Source organism: Jaculus jaculus, chromosome 6 (assembly GCF_020740685.1).
Source record: "Jaculus jaculus isolate mJacJac1 chromosome 6, mJacJac1.mat.Y.cur, whole genome shotgun sequence".
In the NCBI taxonomy this organism is placed as follows: Eukaryota; Metazoa; Chordata; class Mammalia; order Rodentia; family Dipodidae; genus Jaculus; species Jaculus jaculus.
This window is the reverse complement of record NC_059107.1, coordinates 160,376,683-160,389,570: the sequence shown is the minus strand read 5'-3', so window position 1 is coordinate 160,389,570 and position 12,888 is coordinate 160,376,683. Positions and strand designations below refer to the sequence as shown.

The window sequence follows — 12,888 nt, the reverse complement described above, 5'->3', positions numbered from 1 at the left end:
CCTACTTCAACGGTGAGCCGGGCCAGTGTGTGCCATGCGTGTCAGGAACCTACCAGGACATGGAGGGTCAGCTCAGCTGTACACCGTGCCCCAGCAGCGAAGGGCTTGGTCTGGCTGGTGCCCGCAACGTTTCTGAATGTGGAGGCGAGTGTGACCCACCTGGAGGGGGAAGCCAGGGTGGAAAGTGGTTATGAGGCAGTGGCCCACTTCTACCTTATTAAGGCTCCCAGAGAAAAGCAGATGCTGGGCTAGGAAGGTACATAAGTCAGGAGCATGCTTGCCTTGTAAGCATGAGGACCAGAGTTCAAGCACCAGAACCCATGTCTTAAACACACACACAGAGCAGCTGGAGAGATGGCCTAGCACTTGCCTGCAAAACCCAAGGACTCAGGTTTGATTCCCCAGTACCCACATAAGCCAGATAGATGCACAAAATGGTACATGCATCTGGAGTTCTTTTGCAATGACTAGAGGCCCCTGCACATCCATTCATTCTCTCTCTATAGCTGCCTCTTTCTCTCTCTAATAAATAAATAAAATATTTTTTAAAAACACACAGCAAAACAGCCAGACATGGCTGGTGGCACCCACTCAGCTCTGGAGTACTGGAGACAGATGGGTCCCTGGGCTCACTAGACAGCCTAGTGTACTTGACAGATTCCAGGTTGGTGAGAAACCTTGTCTCAAAAGAAGATGGATGGCATTTCTCAGGAACAATTCCTGAGATTGTCTTCTGGCCTCCACGTGTGCATGTGTGTATGTGACACACACACACACACACACACACATCAAAGTAAACAGCAGGTACTGCATTAGACCACAGAATATGGCCTTATCTAAATAAAGCTCAGTGGTTTACAAAGCCACACTCCTTGATCACCACTCACAAGGACACCCCAACTCCGACAGTCCTGCCCCCACAGTCCTGTTAGCGCAGCATGCAGCGCAGAGAGGCCCTTATAGACGGTGCATGGCTCGTAGTGGAGACCATGAGGTGCCTCACGGGGCACCAAGGACTGACAGGCAAGCACTTGGCTCTGCACAGGGAACTTTAGAGTTGCCCTGTAGCTGATTCAGGAAGCCCATTTTCAATTTACCAGGGGCAGTTTGGTTTACAAAGAGCCCTATTGGTACTGCTTACCTCGCCCCATCTACCATATGGGCCAGCAGCGTTCCCCATCAGCCTCTCCTGAGCCGCGTGGGCCTCACACAGGAGGCTATGAGGGAGGAACTCAGATTCTGGAAGCATGGTGCCCAGGAGGGTGGATGAGTGGATGCTAAGGGTTATAGAGACCTCCCCCAGGCCCAGCCCCAAACCCCTAGAAAGCTGCTAGCTGCTCCCTAGCCCCCAGAAGGGTGCTGCCCCCAGGGCACATGGGGACACGTGAGTTCAGGGTAGTCATAGGAAGAAAAGCCCTCGCTTGGTCGAAGCCAAGAATCTCCAAGCCTAGGCCCAGCTTGAGAGCACTAAACCCGTTGCCCACTTTGATACTGGAAAGCCTGGACTTCTCTGCTGAAACGCTGTAGCATGCTGTAGGCTACGCTGAAGATGGCTTTCCTTCGGTCCCCTGTCCCAGCAGCGCCCTTGGGTCCTCAGAGTCCCTTCCAGTCCTCTTCTCCCTGCAGACAAGATATTGACAGACAAGATGGCTCCAGCATGAAGCCCAAGGCCATTCCTCCCAAATGACACCTGCAGCCTGCCGCTGCCGAGGGGCCTCTGAAACACGCCACCCCTACCTCCCTCTCTGTACCCAAAGGGCCCCACTCCACAGAAAGACCACTTACCCCTTAGCCCCCTGCTGATGGGGGATGTGAAGCCAGGCTTGTTGAGGCCACACAGCGAGCAGCTGGCAGCACCCAGACCCGGGGTCTGACCTGCCACCACCCAGGCGGCCCCGTTGGCCCCTTGCACTCCACTGCAGGTGCCTTTTCTGGGGAGAACCGGGGGGCCAGACACTCCCTTCCTAGCAGCTGCAGCACCCCTCCCCCGCCTGAGCTGTGACCTCTGACTTCCAGGCCAGTGCTCACCAGGATTCTTCTCTGCTGATGGCTTCAAGCCCTGCCAGGCCTGCCCTGTGGGCATGTACCAGCCCGAGCCTGGGCGTACCGGCTGCTTTCCCTGTGGAGGAGGGCTGCCCACCAAGCACGCGGGCTCCACCTCTTTCCAGGATTGTGAGGCCAAAGGTAAGGGGCAGCTGCTCAGGGGCACTTGGCCTGATACCACTGTCTCCTGTGCAAGGCCTCAAGGTCGGAGGAGTCTAGAGGCTTCAGGCAGTGAATCTGGGTGACTGGTGCTGTGCTACATATGGGATGGTACAGTAGCTCATCACAAGCTTGCTGCGCACCAGGAGGGCAAAGAGGGAATTGCCAGTGCTCTGAGTAGTGGGTGGTTTTCTGGAGGGAAAAGGAGAAGAGAGTGGCAGGGGAAGGAAGGGAGGAAGATGGGAGGGGAGGGAGTGAAGAATCTGGAGCAAACTTGGCAGAGGGGTCACACCAGAGCAGACGTGGGCCCTCCGAGTCAGTCACGCCCTCCTCTTCCCCCAGCCCCTACCCCGCCACTCACCAACCTGGCCCTTCCTCTCCACTGACCTGGCTGTCTCTGTCACTCTGTGCTGCCAGCCAAGACCAGGCAGCCAGGACCTCAGTGCCACAGAGCCAGCCGTGGGCAGAGCTCCCGGATGCACGGGCTGCTCTCAGCCTGGAGTTCGGGGACAAAGCTGCTGCTACTCTGCAGCCTCACCCCGCAGCGCTGCCATTTTTCCTGCCCACTCACCTTGTAGCGTGAGGGTCTGGCCTGGCACTCCCCACTTCCCTCACTCCCTTCCTGCCCTGAGGCCCTCCAGTCCCACTGTCACCCCAGTGCTCCCCTTAAGCAACTTGGTCCTTACGTGGTCCTTCTGTGGCTTGGAGCCTCACACGTCCTGTCAACGTGCACCTGGCTCGAACGCCTCTGAGGCCCGTCTTCGCCTCAGTGTGTCCTTCCACCAGGCTGGGTGGCCACACACCCCATAGTGGTGAAGCATAGGTCAGAGAAGCCCCCTGGGTGCTCCCCTGCCCTGCTCTTGCCCACAGCCACCCCCCCACACACACGTGTCCTCTGCCCTGCAGTGCACTGCTCCCCCGGCCACTACTACAACACCACCACCCATCGGTGCATCCGCTGCCCCGTGGGTACCTACCAGCCCGAGTTTGGCCAGAACCACTGCATCACCTGCCCAGGCAACACCAGCACTGACTTCGATGGTTCCACCAACGTCACACACTGCAAAAGTACGTGTCTTGCCAGAGAGGGGAGATGGGGCACTGGGCAGAGGGGAGGGGGCAGGGTGCGACCTGACTGCACATGCTGAGAGAAACATTCTGGCCCCTGACAAGCCCTGGCTCGGCCTATTCTACAAGCAACATGATTACACCATAGCTCATAATCCCCAGGGCTCGCCTGGCATGGTCTGAGCCTCTGTCCAGGCCAGGAGAAAGAAGCCACCCACCAAGGGCACAGCCTGGCACAAGCCATGCCACCTAGGCCACAAGCAAACACCCTAAATAATGTAACAGGAAGCCCAGAGCTAGGCATGGGCCAGTGCGGAAGGGCCGGAGGATGATTGGGTGGGCCTTGGGAGTGTCTCAAGAAGAGAGCTGCCCTCTGGCAGAGCCCCAGGTGGGTCAGCACAGGGCCTGACTAGCTGGCATGGGAACACTGGGAAGGGGCTGGGCAGAGAAAGTACCTACCAGCCCACCTTGCCCCTCCAATGCCTTTGAGGGCCAGGACACACATGTGGCCAAGCCTGACCAGGCCTGCGATCCCTGGTGCCCACAGACCAGCACTGCGGAGGTGAGCTCGGTGACTACACGGGCTACATCGAGTCCCCCAACTACCCCGGAGACTACCCCGCCAATGCCGAATGCGTGTGGCACATCTCGCCTCCCCCCAAGCGCAGGATCCTCATCGTGGTTCCCGAGATCTTCCTGCCCATCGAGGATGAGTGCGGCGATGTCCTGGTCATGAGGAAGAGTGGTACGCGCCAGTCCCGGGCCTGGGGTAGCAGAGCCAGTCATGGCCTCAACACGCATCCACACCCCTCCCCAAACTGGTTCGGCTCCATTAGGTAGCAAAGTGGGCTCTGGGGCTTAGAGAGCAGGTGGTGCAGAGGTCTTCATGAGGCAGGATAGAATGCCACCTGGGCCAGGTCCTAAGAGCTGGGCTGGGCTGTGCAGAACTCCAGGGATACGTCTGGAAAGCCCAGGCCAGCCTTGTCTCCTCCAGTGGCTTAGTCATGTCACCCCATTCTGAGAGAGATGCCCACAGCACCTTCCTACTCCACAGGTCCTCCCTCAGAGGCTTAGGAAAGCAGAGGGCCACCAGGCACGCACACGCATGCACAGACACATTCTCTCTCTCTCTCTCTCTCTCTCTCTCTCTCCAGAGGGCCACCAGGCACGCACACGCATGCACAGACACATTCTCTCTCTCTCTCTCTCTCTCTCTCTCTCTCTCTCTCTCTCTCTCTCTCACACACACACACACACACACAAGACACCTGGGTCAGACAGCCTATTTATTTCCACACCCCAGCCTGACTCCCCCTGACCCTGTGCCCCTTTGGGTGAGAGAAGGAAGGGGAGGGATGAAAAGAGGGCCAGCCTCTAGCGGGGTGGAGACAAGTGAGTCTGTAAATGGACACAACCCAGGAAGCATCTTAGCACCCCGCAGATACCTGGTTCAACCTTCAGCATCCTGGCTGGAGACCTCACTGCCATTGTGGGCAGTGGGCACCCATAGGAGAGAGCTGAGTCAGAACATTACAGGAAAAGACCAGGCACTCGGGCAGGCACAAAGCCACAGCAGTGCCCGGCTTCTCTATCTGTGGATGGAGAGACAGGCAGGGGAGGGAGCCTGCTGTGACTCTGTCCTCACGACCTTTTTTTACCCTGCACATATGTATGCCACCTGCTTAGTGTGGCTGATGGGCCACAAAGTCCCAGTGTGCCAGTGAAGGGCTGTGGCCAGTAAAGGCAAGGGGCCTGTCCAGAGTCCCTCTGCTAGTCAGAACTTAGCCTAGGACCCCTCCCCCTCCAATCCCCTGTCCAGCGGCCACAACAGAGCTGAATTCCACGGAGCAGCAGGCAGGCAGGGGCGCCCTGGTTAGCAGGCTCACCCATGTCACTCACCCACAGGTAGTGGTACTTCCCAAACCTGAGCCTCTGGCCCCAACAGCCCGTGCTGGCTCATGTCCCGTGCTGGCTTGAACTTGTCCTTCTCCTGGGCTGTGTACTGGAGCCAGACCTCAGCCTGTCCCTGTTCCCTAGAGTCGGGATTGCACCGGTAGAGGGCTCACGAAAGCAGCCAGCCTGACATGGCTGGGGGTGGCGACAGGGGCCTTTCAAAAGCAGAGAACTGCATGCTTGGGGGCAGGGCATTACAGGTGCTGGTGGCCCATGCACAGGGGAGGTAAGCAGCCTGAGACAGTGAGGAAGATGGGGCTTGGGGAAGTTGAGCAATGGTGTATGTCCCCGCAGCCTCACCCACGTCCGTCACCACCTACGAGACCTGCCAGACCTACGAGAGGCCCATCGCCTTCACCTCCCGCTCCCGCAAGCTCTGGATCCAGTTCAAATCCAATGAAGGCAACAGCGGCAAAGGGTTCCAGGTGCCCTATGTCACCTATGACGGTAAGGGGCGGCCATTTGGTCACAGCCCATTCTGTACCAGCCAAGGCTGGGGCCTGGGGACGTAGGTAGAGATGAGTCACACATCCCTGTCTCTGGGCGGGGCACAGGCTCAGGGAAAAAAAACAGCCTGAGAACCAGGTGCAGAAGCCAAAGGGGTGTGGGTACAGATGAGAGAGGGAGCCATTGTGCTGTCTGTGAGCTTCAAGTGAGGTGCCACCCCACCACAGTGCATAAGGTTAAACAGGGACAGCTAAGCCACCAGGAGGACAAAGCAAGTGGAGGGGACCCCAGGAACAAAGGCTGAGAGGCAGAGCTACATCCAGCCACCACCAGTTGCCCGGGGCTGGGCCCAGGAGCTGGGGAGGACAGAGGCAGAGGCAGAGGTGAGAAGTGTGAGGTCTCAAGCCCCTCGCCTTCCTTCTCCCTGCTGACCGGCTCCCCAGAGGACTACCAGCAACTGATCGAAGACATTGTTCGTGATGGGCGCTTGTATGCCTCGGAGAATCACCAGGAGATTCTGAAAGTGAGTTTCCCTGAAGGAAAACCCCTGTGACTCTGGAAAAGTGGCCCAGGGCCATCCCCGCCCAGACCCTGATCCCTAATTCTAGGAGAAGAGGGGGTTGATGGGAAAAGGGGAAGAGGAGGGACCAGTCAAGAGTCCCAGCATGGGGACTGGTTCTGGCCTGTCCCATCGCCCCCAGTTCAGGCTGTCTGGGACAAGCTGGCTGCTAGGGAGATGGGGACCCACACCCAGTCATAGAGCCTTGGGCATGCTCTTGGGCTAAGGTGCAAAATGAGGGGTCTCAGCACTGGAATCCATACAATAGCCACTGAGACTGGACTCCTACCTCTTTTTACAGCCTGGAGAAGCAGAGACTATAGTGGCCACACAGCAGTCACTAGCCAGAGGTCCAGAGACCTGGTTCTCACTCCTGTAGGGCCAGACTTGGGGATCTACTCCTCCAGCTGGGGTGGACCCTGGCTCCGCAGAGTTTGCGGCGTGGGAGGGGTCAAGGGTAGGGCTGAGGCCACCACACCCCTGCTCCAGTCCTGCTCGGCTGTCACCATGTCTAAGCAAAGAGCCAGTCTCAGTGCCAAGGACAGATTTAGTGGGAATCTTCCAACCCCGGCTGGTGGTGCTGGGGCGCAGTGGGGGGCTGAAAGGCCTGTGTTTGCCAGACCACTGCTCACAAGTTTCTGGTTTCTTTCGGAGACTGCCACTCAACTTATTTGAAACCACAATCTTCTCCCCACCTGCTCCCTCCTCAGCCGCCCCCCTCCGCAGATGTTTAAGAATGGAGTGACCAAACCTCTCCCGTGTCTTGCAGGACAAAAAGTTAATCAAGGCCCTCTTTGATGTGCTGGCGCACCCACAGAACTACTTCAGGTACACAGCCCAGGAGTCCAAAGAGATGTTCCCTCGGTCCTTCATCAGACTGCTGCGTTCCAAGGTGTCCCGGTTCCTGCGGCCCTACAAGTAACCCGCGGGGCTCTGCTGCTTGGGGTTGGCAGGAGGAGTGCGGGGGAAGCGTACCTTCCCTCCACGGCAGGAGCGGGAAGGCGGCTCCACGGGCCTCCACACCGCCTGGGAAACCCAGGATGTGCGCTTCCCGGCGAAGCCCACCAGCCCGTGGAGGGTCAGGACCAAGCCCAGGCCCCCCTGAGGTCTAGCGCCCCAGTAGGGAAACACTGCTTCAGAAAGCCTTCATCTGCCCTTCGCCTCTGTGTCCCAGGACACCAAGAGCGGCCCCTCCTACGCTGGGCCACTCCCGGGTCAGGTCACAGCGCACCTACCACGTGTGGAGCGGAGCGGGATTGTGTCCCCTTGGCCTGACAAATCAGGAGACAAGGGCGTGGCCGCCACTCTCCCCTGCAGGCTCTGGGAGGTTTGGGTCATTGTGACCCACACAGGAAGCCAGGCCAGAAAAGACGGGTGTATGCAGGCACCTTCTGGGGAGTTGATGAGCCTGTGGCATTGTCTACAAGGCCACACGCCCTCACACCCTGTAACTCCCCTAGCTACGGGCACAGGACACAGCCATGTCGCGGGGCTGTGAGGACTCTCGACGGAGCTTTTAGGGGAGGAACCTGTAGGCTTGTGCTTTTCCTTGCTAGAACATCTAATGAAGTTCTCTCTATATATATAAATATAAATATAAGTATAAATATTAAAATATACACTTCTATCTGTGGGTGGGAACTTCAGGAAGGTCCTCTTCAGCAACTGTAAATACCCATCGCTGTTGCCAGTCCTCCTAGTGATTAAACTACTCCTCCCAACTCCTGGCCACCTCTGTGTACGGGAGGCTGCGCAACCCCGGGCCCAGGACACACTTGGACATGCTGTTGAGTGTGAAGTCTTGGGGACCGGGCACACCTGCTGTTTTAGGGCACTGGCCCAGTTCCCTCGCAAGCAACACAGCGGGAAGCAGCTTCCTCTCAGACCCCTTTCATGGGACACAGGGGCCCAGCCTGAAACCACAGAAGGGGACTGGGTCCAGTGCATGTCACCAGGATACAAGGCTTTTCTCACGGAGCTCTGGCTGTGCTGCCTGGGGGGGGGGGGGGTCTCAGCAGCCATCCACTCCACTGTCACCGCACCAAGGATGAGGAGAACAAGAGGCACTCAAGGCAGAGGCAGCCTGTTTGTCTGGAGGCCTGGCTCTGTGGCCAGCCTCCCTGCTGCTGCTTCACCTCATAAAGAGAAAGAAGAGCCCAGTGTGGCGGAGCTGCATTGTCTTCTGCTGGGCTCGGTGGAGCCAGTACCTTGACAGGGGCCCTGCCCGCTCCTCAGACGCTCTCGGTCAGCTGGAGGACGCACGTAGAAAATGTCTGTATTTTTAACATGAGCAGATGTTGGAACTTCCAAGGAACATAGGAGAATTGTAAAATGAACTCCCAAGGGCTTCTAGTCTGACAAGAAGCAGGCGTTTGAGAGAAGACACATGCATGGTGAAGACTGGAGGTGTCTGAGGCAGGGCAGCAAAGTCTGCAGAGTCACCCCTGGGTGACAAGGCACAGTGTGTCCTGTAGTTCAAAATCAGACTTGGAACTCAGGGACAAGCCACTGCCTGCAAAGTGGATCCCAGGCAAGCTGATGAGGCCATCCGCCACCTTCTCCAGTCAAGTCCAGCCAGTCGGTGGAGGGTGGGTGGTGGGTGGAGCCGCTGCATTTGGCTGAGCGCCGCCAGGGGACCACACTGCCTTTCTGCAGCACACAGTCACTGCAAGCCAGAGGTCCAGAACGAAGCTCCCTCCTCTGTCGGGTCATCTTTCTCCCTAGAACAGAGACCAGGACCCTCCAGATGGAGCCCCAGGAACAGCTGCCCCCAAAAGGACCCTGCCTCAATGTCCCAAGTTCTCAGGAAAGTGGAGCCTACGGGAACTTATGAAGGGAACTAGCTCATGGAATTATGGAGGCCATGGTGGTCTATGAGGTGCTGTGTGCAAGCTGGAGAACCAGCAAAGTTGGCACTATGCAAGCCAGAGAAGCTGGGTGTTGGTGTAACCCGAGTCCAGAGACCCAAGAGCCAGAGGTGCCCACATTGGTTGCGTGCCCCAGCTCCAACACAGCAAATTCACCTGCCCTCTATCTTTGCCCCCTCCACCAGAGGATGCCACCCTCATGGGTGAGGACAGAGCTTTACTCAGACTGCTGGTTCATGCACTCGCCTCTTCCAGACTTTCCCACACACGTACCGTCACACCTTGTTTTTCACCAGTTATCTTGGACACAACCCAGCCCAGTGGAGCCTACACGTCTAGTGAACCATCGCACTTTTGAAGGCTTTGGGGTTTTGGTTTGTTTGTTCTTTGTTTCGTTTTCTCAAGGCAGGGTCTCACTCTAGCCCAGGCTGACATGGAACTCATGCTGTAGTCCCAGGATGTCCTCGAACCCACAGAGATCCTCCTACCTCTCTTTGCTCCCAAGTGCTGGGATTAAAGGTTTGCGCCACCGTATCTGGCCCTTGGGGTTTTGCTTTTAATCCTCTCAAACACACGCACATACCAGAAAGAGCTCTTAAACACTCCTGAATTCTGCCTGTAGTTTCTGAGTGGCTTCTGGCAGCTGTTGCCCACGTGCACAGTGGTCCACCCACCTCCCTCCCCTGGCTCTCCACCGCCCTCACCCCCAGTGTCCACATCATGTCCCCAGGGCAAAGCAGAACGGGAGCAGGTTCAGTGCCCATATCATCCTTCTCGTGGCCAAAGCCTTGCTACATGGCAGGGGTGAGAGGGGCATGTGATCCCTCCTGGTTCCTCTGAGCCTGGTCCCACTCCTGGTAGAGTCTTGCCCCAGGGTAACCAGAAGACTTATGGAGAAGTGGGAGAGAAAAACCAAGGTGTCCCCTGCCCAGGCTCCAGGGGATGACCATCATGTGGAACCTGCACGTGGCGGTGCCCCAGCAGTCTTTCTGACCTGCCTTCCTATCACCACGTGGTACGTAGCTTGGCAGAACCCAGCTAAGGAAAAGGAGGACTCACCCTTGCAGGCCCGGACCTCCATCACTGGATTCTGAGGAAGCAGCTGAGGATTGGCTGCAGCATGGCACCTTCTTGGTCACCCAGAAGGGGCTTTTGTTGTTTGAGGGTTTGGGGGTTTTTCGGGGGGTTGGGGGTTTTTGTTTTTCAAGGTAGGGTCTTGCTCTAGCCCAGGCTGACCTGGAATTCACTATGTAGTCTCAGGATAGCCTTGAGCTCACAGAGACCTTCCTTTGCCTCCTGAGTGCTAGGATTAAAGGTATGCGCCACCATGCCCGGCTTGTTTGAGGGTTTTTGAGGCAGGCTCTCTCTCTCGAGGCCAGCTTGGCCTCTAACACACACCAGTCCTCCTACCTGGAGAGCTGGGATCATAGACATCAGCCACCATGCCTGTCTCCGAATGGGGCTTTTGAACGTCCCAGGTACTCTCGTCCACAACAGCGCAGTCACTGTTGGGCGGATCCTCTCCTTGCAGGGATCCCTCCCACTTTCCAAACAGCATAGCCAGTGAGTACCCACGGCCCCAACACGTGCCGTACTGGCCACAAATAGTGACCGGTTCCCAAGCCCCGACTTCTGAAGGACCGTCTTTACTTCCTTGTCTCGGCGGCCAAGATGGAGACCTTGCCCAGCTTCCCCTCCTGTCTGTTAGTTTGGGGTGCACAAATGAAGAACCAAAGCCACAAAGTCCTCGTGCAAAAGCCTTAAGAGAGCCCGCTCGCCCGCCTCCACCCAACTTCCTGTTGGCACTCCTGGGTGCTTGCTTGTCGGAGCCACAGTGCTGCCACGTGCCTCTTCCGGCAAGAAGGACTGGCCTGTCACGGTCAGAGCTATGGTGGGTCCTAAATGGACATCTGGGGAGCCAAGTGTTCTTCAGAGCCCACTGCTCAGCGGAAAAGTAAGATTCATTCATCAAACATTTACTGAGTACCGACTGTGCATTGGCCAAGCAGCTAGGAAGACTGACTGGAGAGCCCGTCCCGGACGGACGGCAGCCTCGCCCCACCGGGCCTGGCTCACCCGGCCCAGCCCAGAGCTGGTCTTCCTTCCTTCCCAGGGGCTTCAGCTGCTCTTCCTCCTAGCCCAAAGCTTGGGCACCCTGGAGAGCTGGGCCTTTGCTTCACCAAAGATACACAGAATGGCAGCTCAACCCTTCTGCCATCTGAAATTTGTCTGTACTCCCCAAATCTCAACGGGAAGAAATGAAGGCAGGGGCAGCTCGTGGTTACTCATTCTCCTGGGAGCCAGACACTGCGCTGAGCCCTGTGTGTCCACATGCTCAGGTCCCCCAGACCTGTGAGATGGATGGGCTCGCCCGGACTTCCAAGTGTGGACACTGGACTCTGGGAGACTAAGTAACGTGCCCAAAAGAGGTGCATGGGGTGGGAATGAAACTCAAGCCCAGCTACCACTCATAGGAAATGCCTCTGTGTTGTCAGCCTGACGTTGGCAGGTTGGAATTTCATCTGGACACGCATGGCAGTGAGGAATTAAGGAGATAAGGGTGCAGAGAGGCATGGAGAGCAATTGACCTTGGTGGCATCCCTTCCCCCTTTTTTTTTTCCTCCTGACACAAGGTCTCAGGTCGTCCGGGCTGGCCTAAAACCCATTATGTAGCTGAAAATGACTTTGCACTTCTGATCCCCTCAATTCCACCTCAGAGTGAGCACCACCACTCCTAGCCTTCCCTCCCTCCTTAACACACCTAACAAAAGGCTTCTCTTGCTGGGCGTGGTGGCGCACGACTTTAACCCCAGAACTCTGGAGGCAGCATAGGAGAATCACCGTAAGTTCGAGGCCACCCTGAGAGTATGTAGTGAAGTCCAGGTCAGCCTGGGCTAGAGTGAAACCCTACCTCAAAGAAACAAAACAAAAAGAAAAGGCTTCTCTTGGGGCGGAGGAAGGGTCCTCATCCTCTAGTCATGAGCTGGCACCACCACCTGTGCCTGCGTAGACCCAGAGGCACTCAGGCTGGCACATGAAGGCACACACAGCAGGTGGGCGGGAGGTGGGGTTACCAGACCGGCTTTCCATTCCAGATGCCCGGTAGATCTGTAGAGAAAATCCTTGGTTGAGGTCAGAGCACAGCACACCAACAGGAGCCGTCCACGCTGCTCTGGAAATGAGCCACCAGATTCCACTGCTGTACTCCTGTGCCCCAACTTCCCCCCGGGCCTTTGAGGAGCCATCCGTCTGGGGCTAGGCACAGTCCTCTTGCACAAGAGATCAATAGCCACATAACCGTGTTTGCCTTGTAGCTGCCTCAAGTATTCAAAGCTTTGTTCTCTCCACCATGATCTGCCATATGCATGTATTTAAACACTTGTGGAATCACTTTAATAAAAAACAGAAGTGAACCTAAGTATGGCTCTTTTCCCTCTTCACTAGAGGCCATAGTTGAGGGTAGGGGAGAGCAGCTAGAATCCAGAAAGTAAAATTTGAAATTACACAACTGTTGGTCTGAGGAGATGGCTCAGTGAGAAAAAGTGCTTGCTGCATGTTCTGACCTCCAGTACCTCCGTGTAAATGTCAAGGGTGGTGGTGCATGCCTGTAATCCCGGCACGGGGAAGGCAGACACAGGAGACTCCACAGGATGAGCTGGCCTGCCAGAGTAGATGACCAGCGCGCTCCAGGTCACTGAGAAACCCTGCCTCAATACTAAGGCGGAGAGCAGTAGAAGACATCAAATGTCACCTTCTAGTCTCCACATGCACACGCATGCATATCCCCACACA

The 12,888-nt window shown here is 56.8% G+C and overlaps 1 protein-coding gene across 3 annotated transcripts in view; it reads left to right on the top strand.

The window, feature by feature from the left end:
- Scube1 (signal peptide, CUB domain and EGF like domain containing 1) overlaps window positions 1-12,514 on the top strand; it is a 142,271-nt gene extending 129,757 nt beyond the window's left edge. For all 3 annotated transcript variants that reach the window (XM_045153424.1, XM_045153423.1, XM_045153425.1), the window contains 7 exons: window positions 1-144; window positions 2,017-2,184; window positions 3,109-3,270; window positions 3,818-4,015; window positions 5,518-5,670; window positions 6,114-6,193; window positions 6,999-12,514. The exon at window positions 1-144 is cut by the window's left edge and continues 18 nt beyond it. In XM_045153424.1, coding sequence (XP_045009359.1) covers window positions 1-144; window positions 2,017-2,184; window positions 3,109-3,270; window positions 3,818-4,015; window positions 5,518-5,670; window positions 6,114-6,193; window positions 6,999-7,151 — 1,058 coding nt within the window. In that variant the 3' untranslated portion in view covers window positions 7,152-12,514. The remainder of the gene's footprint in view (window positions 145-2,016; window positions 2,185-3,108; window positions 3,271-3,817; window positions 4,016-5,517; window positions 5,671-6,113; window positions 6,194-6,998) is intronic.
- The last annotated feature ends 374 nt before the right edge of the window (window positions 12,515-12,888 follow it).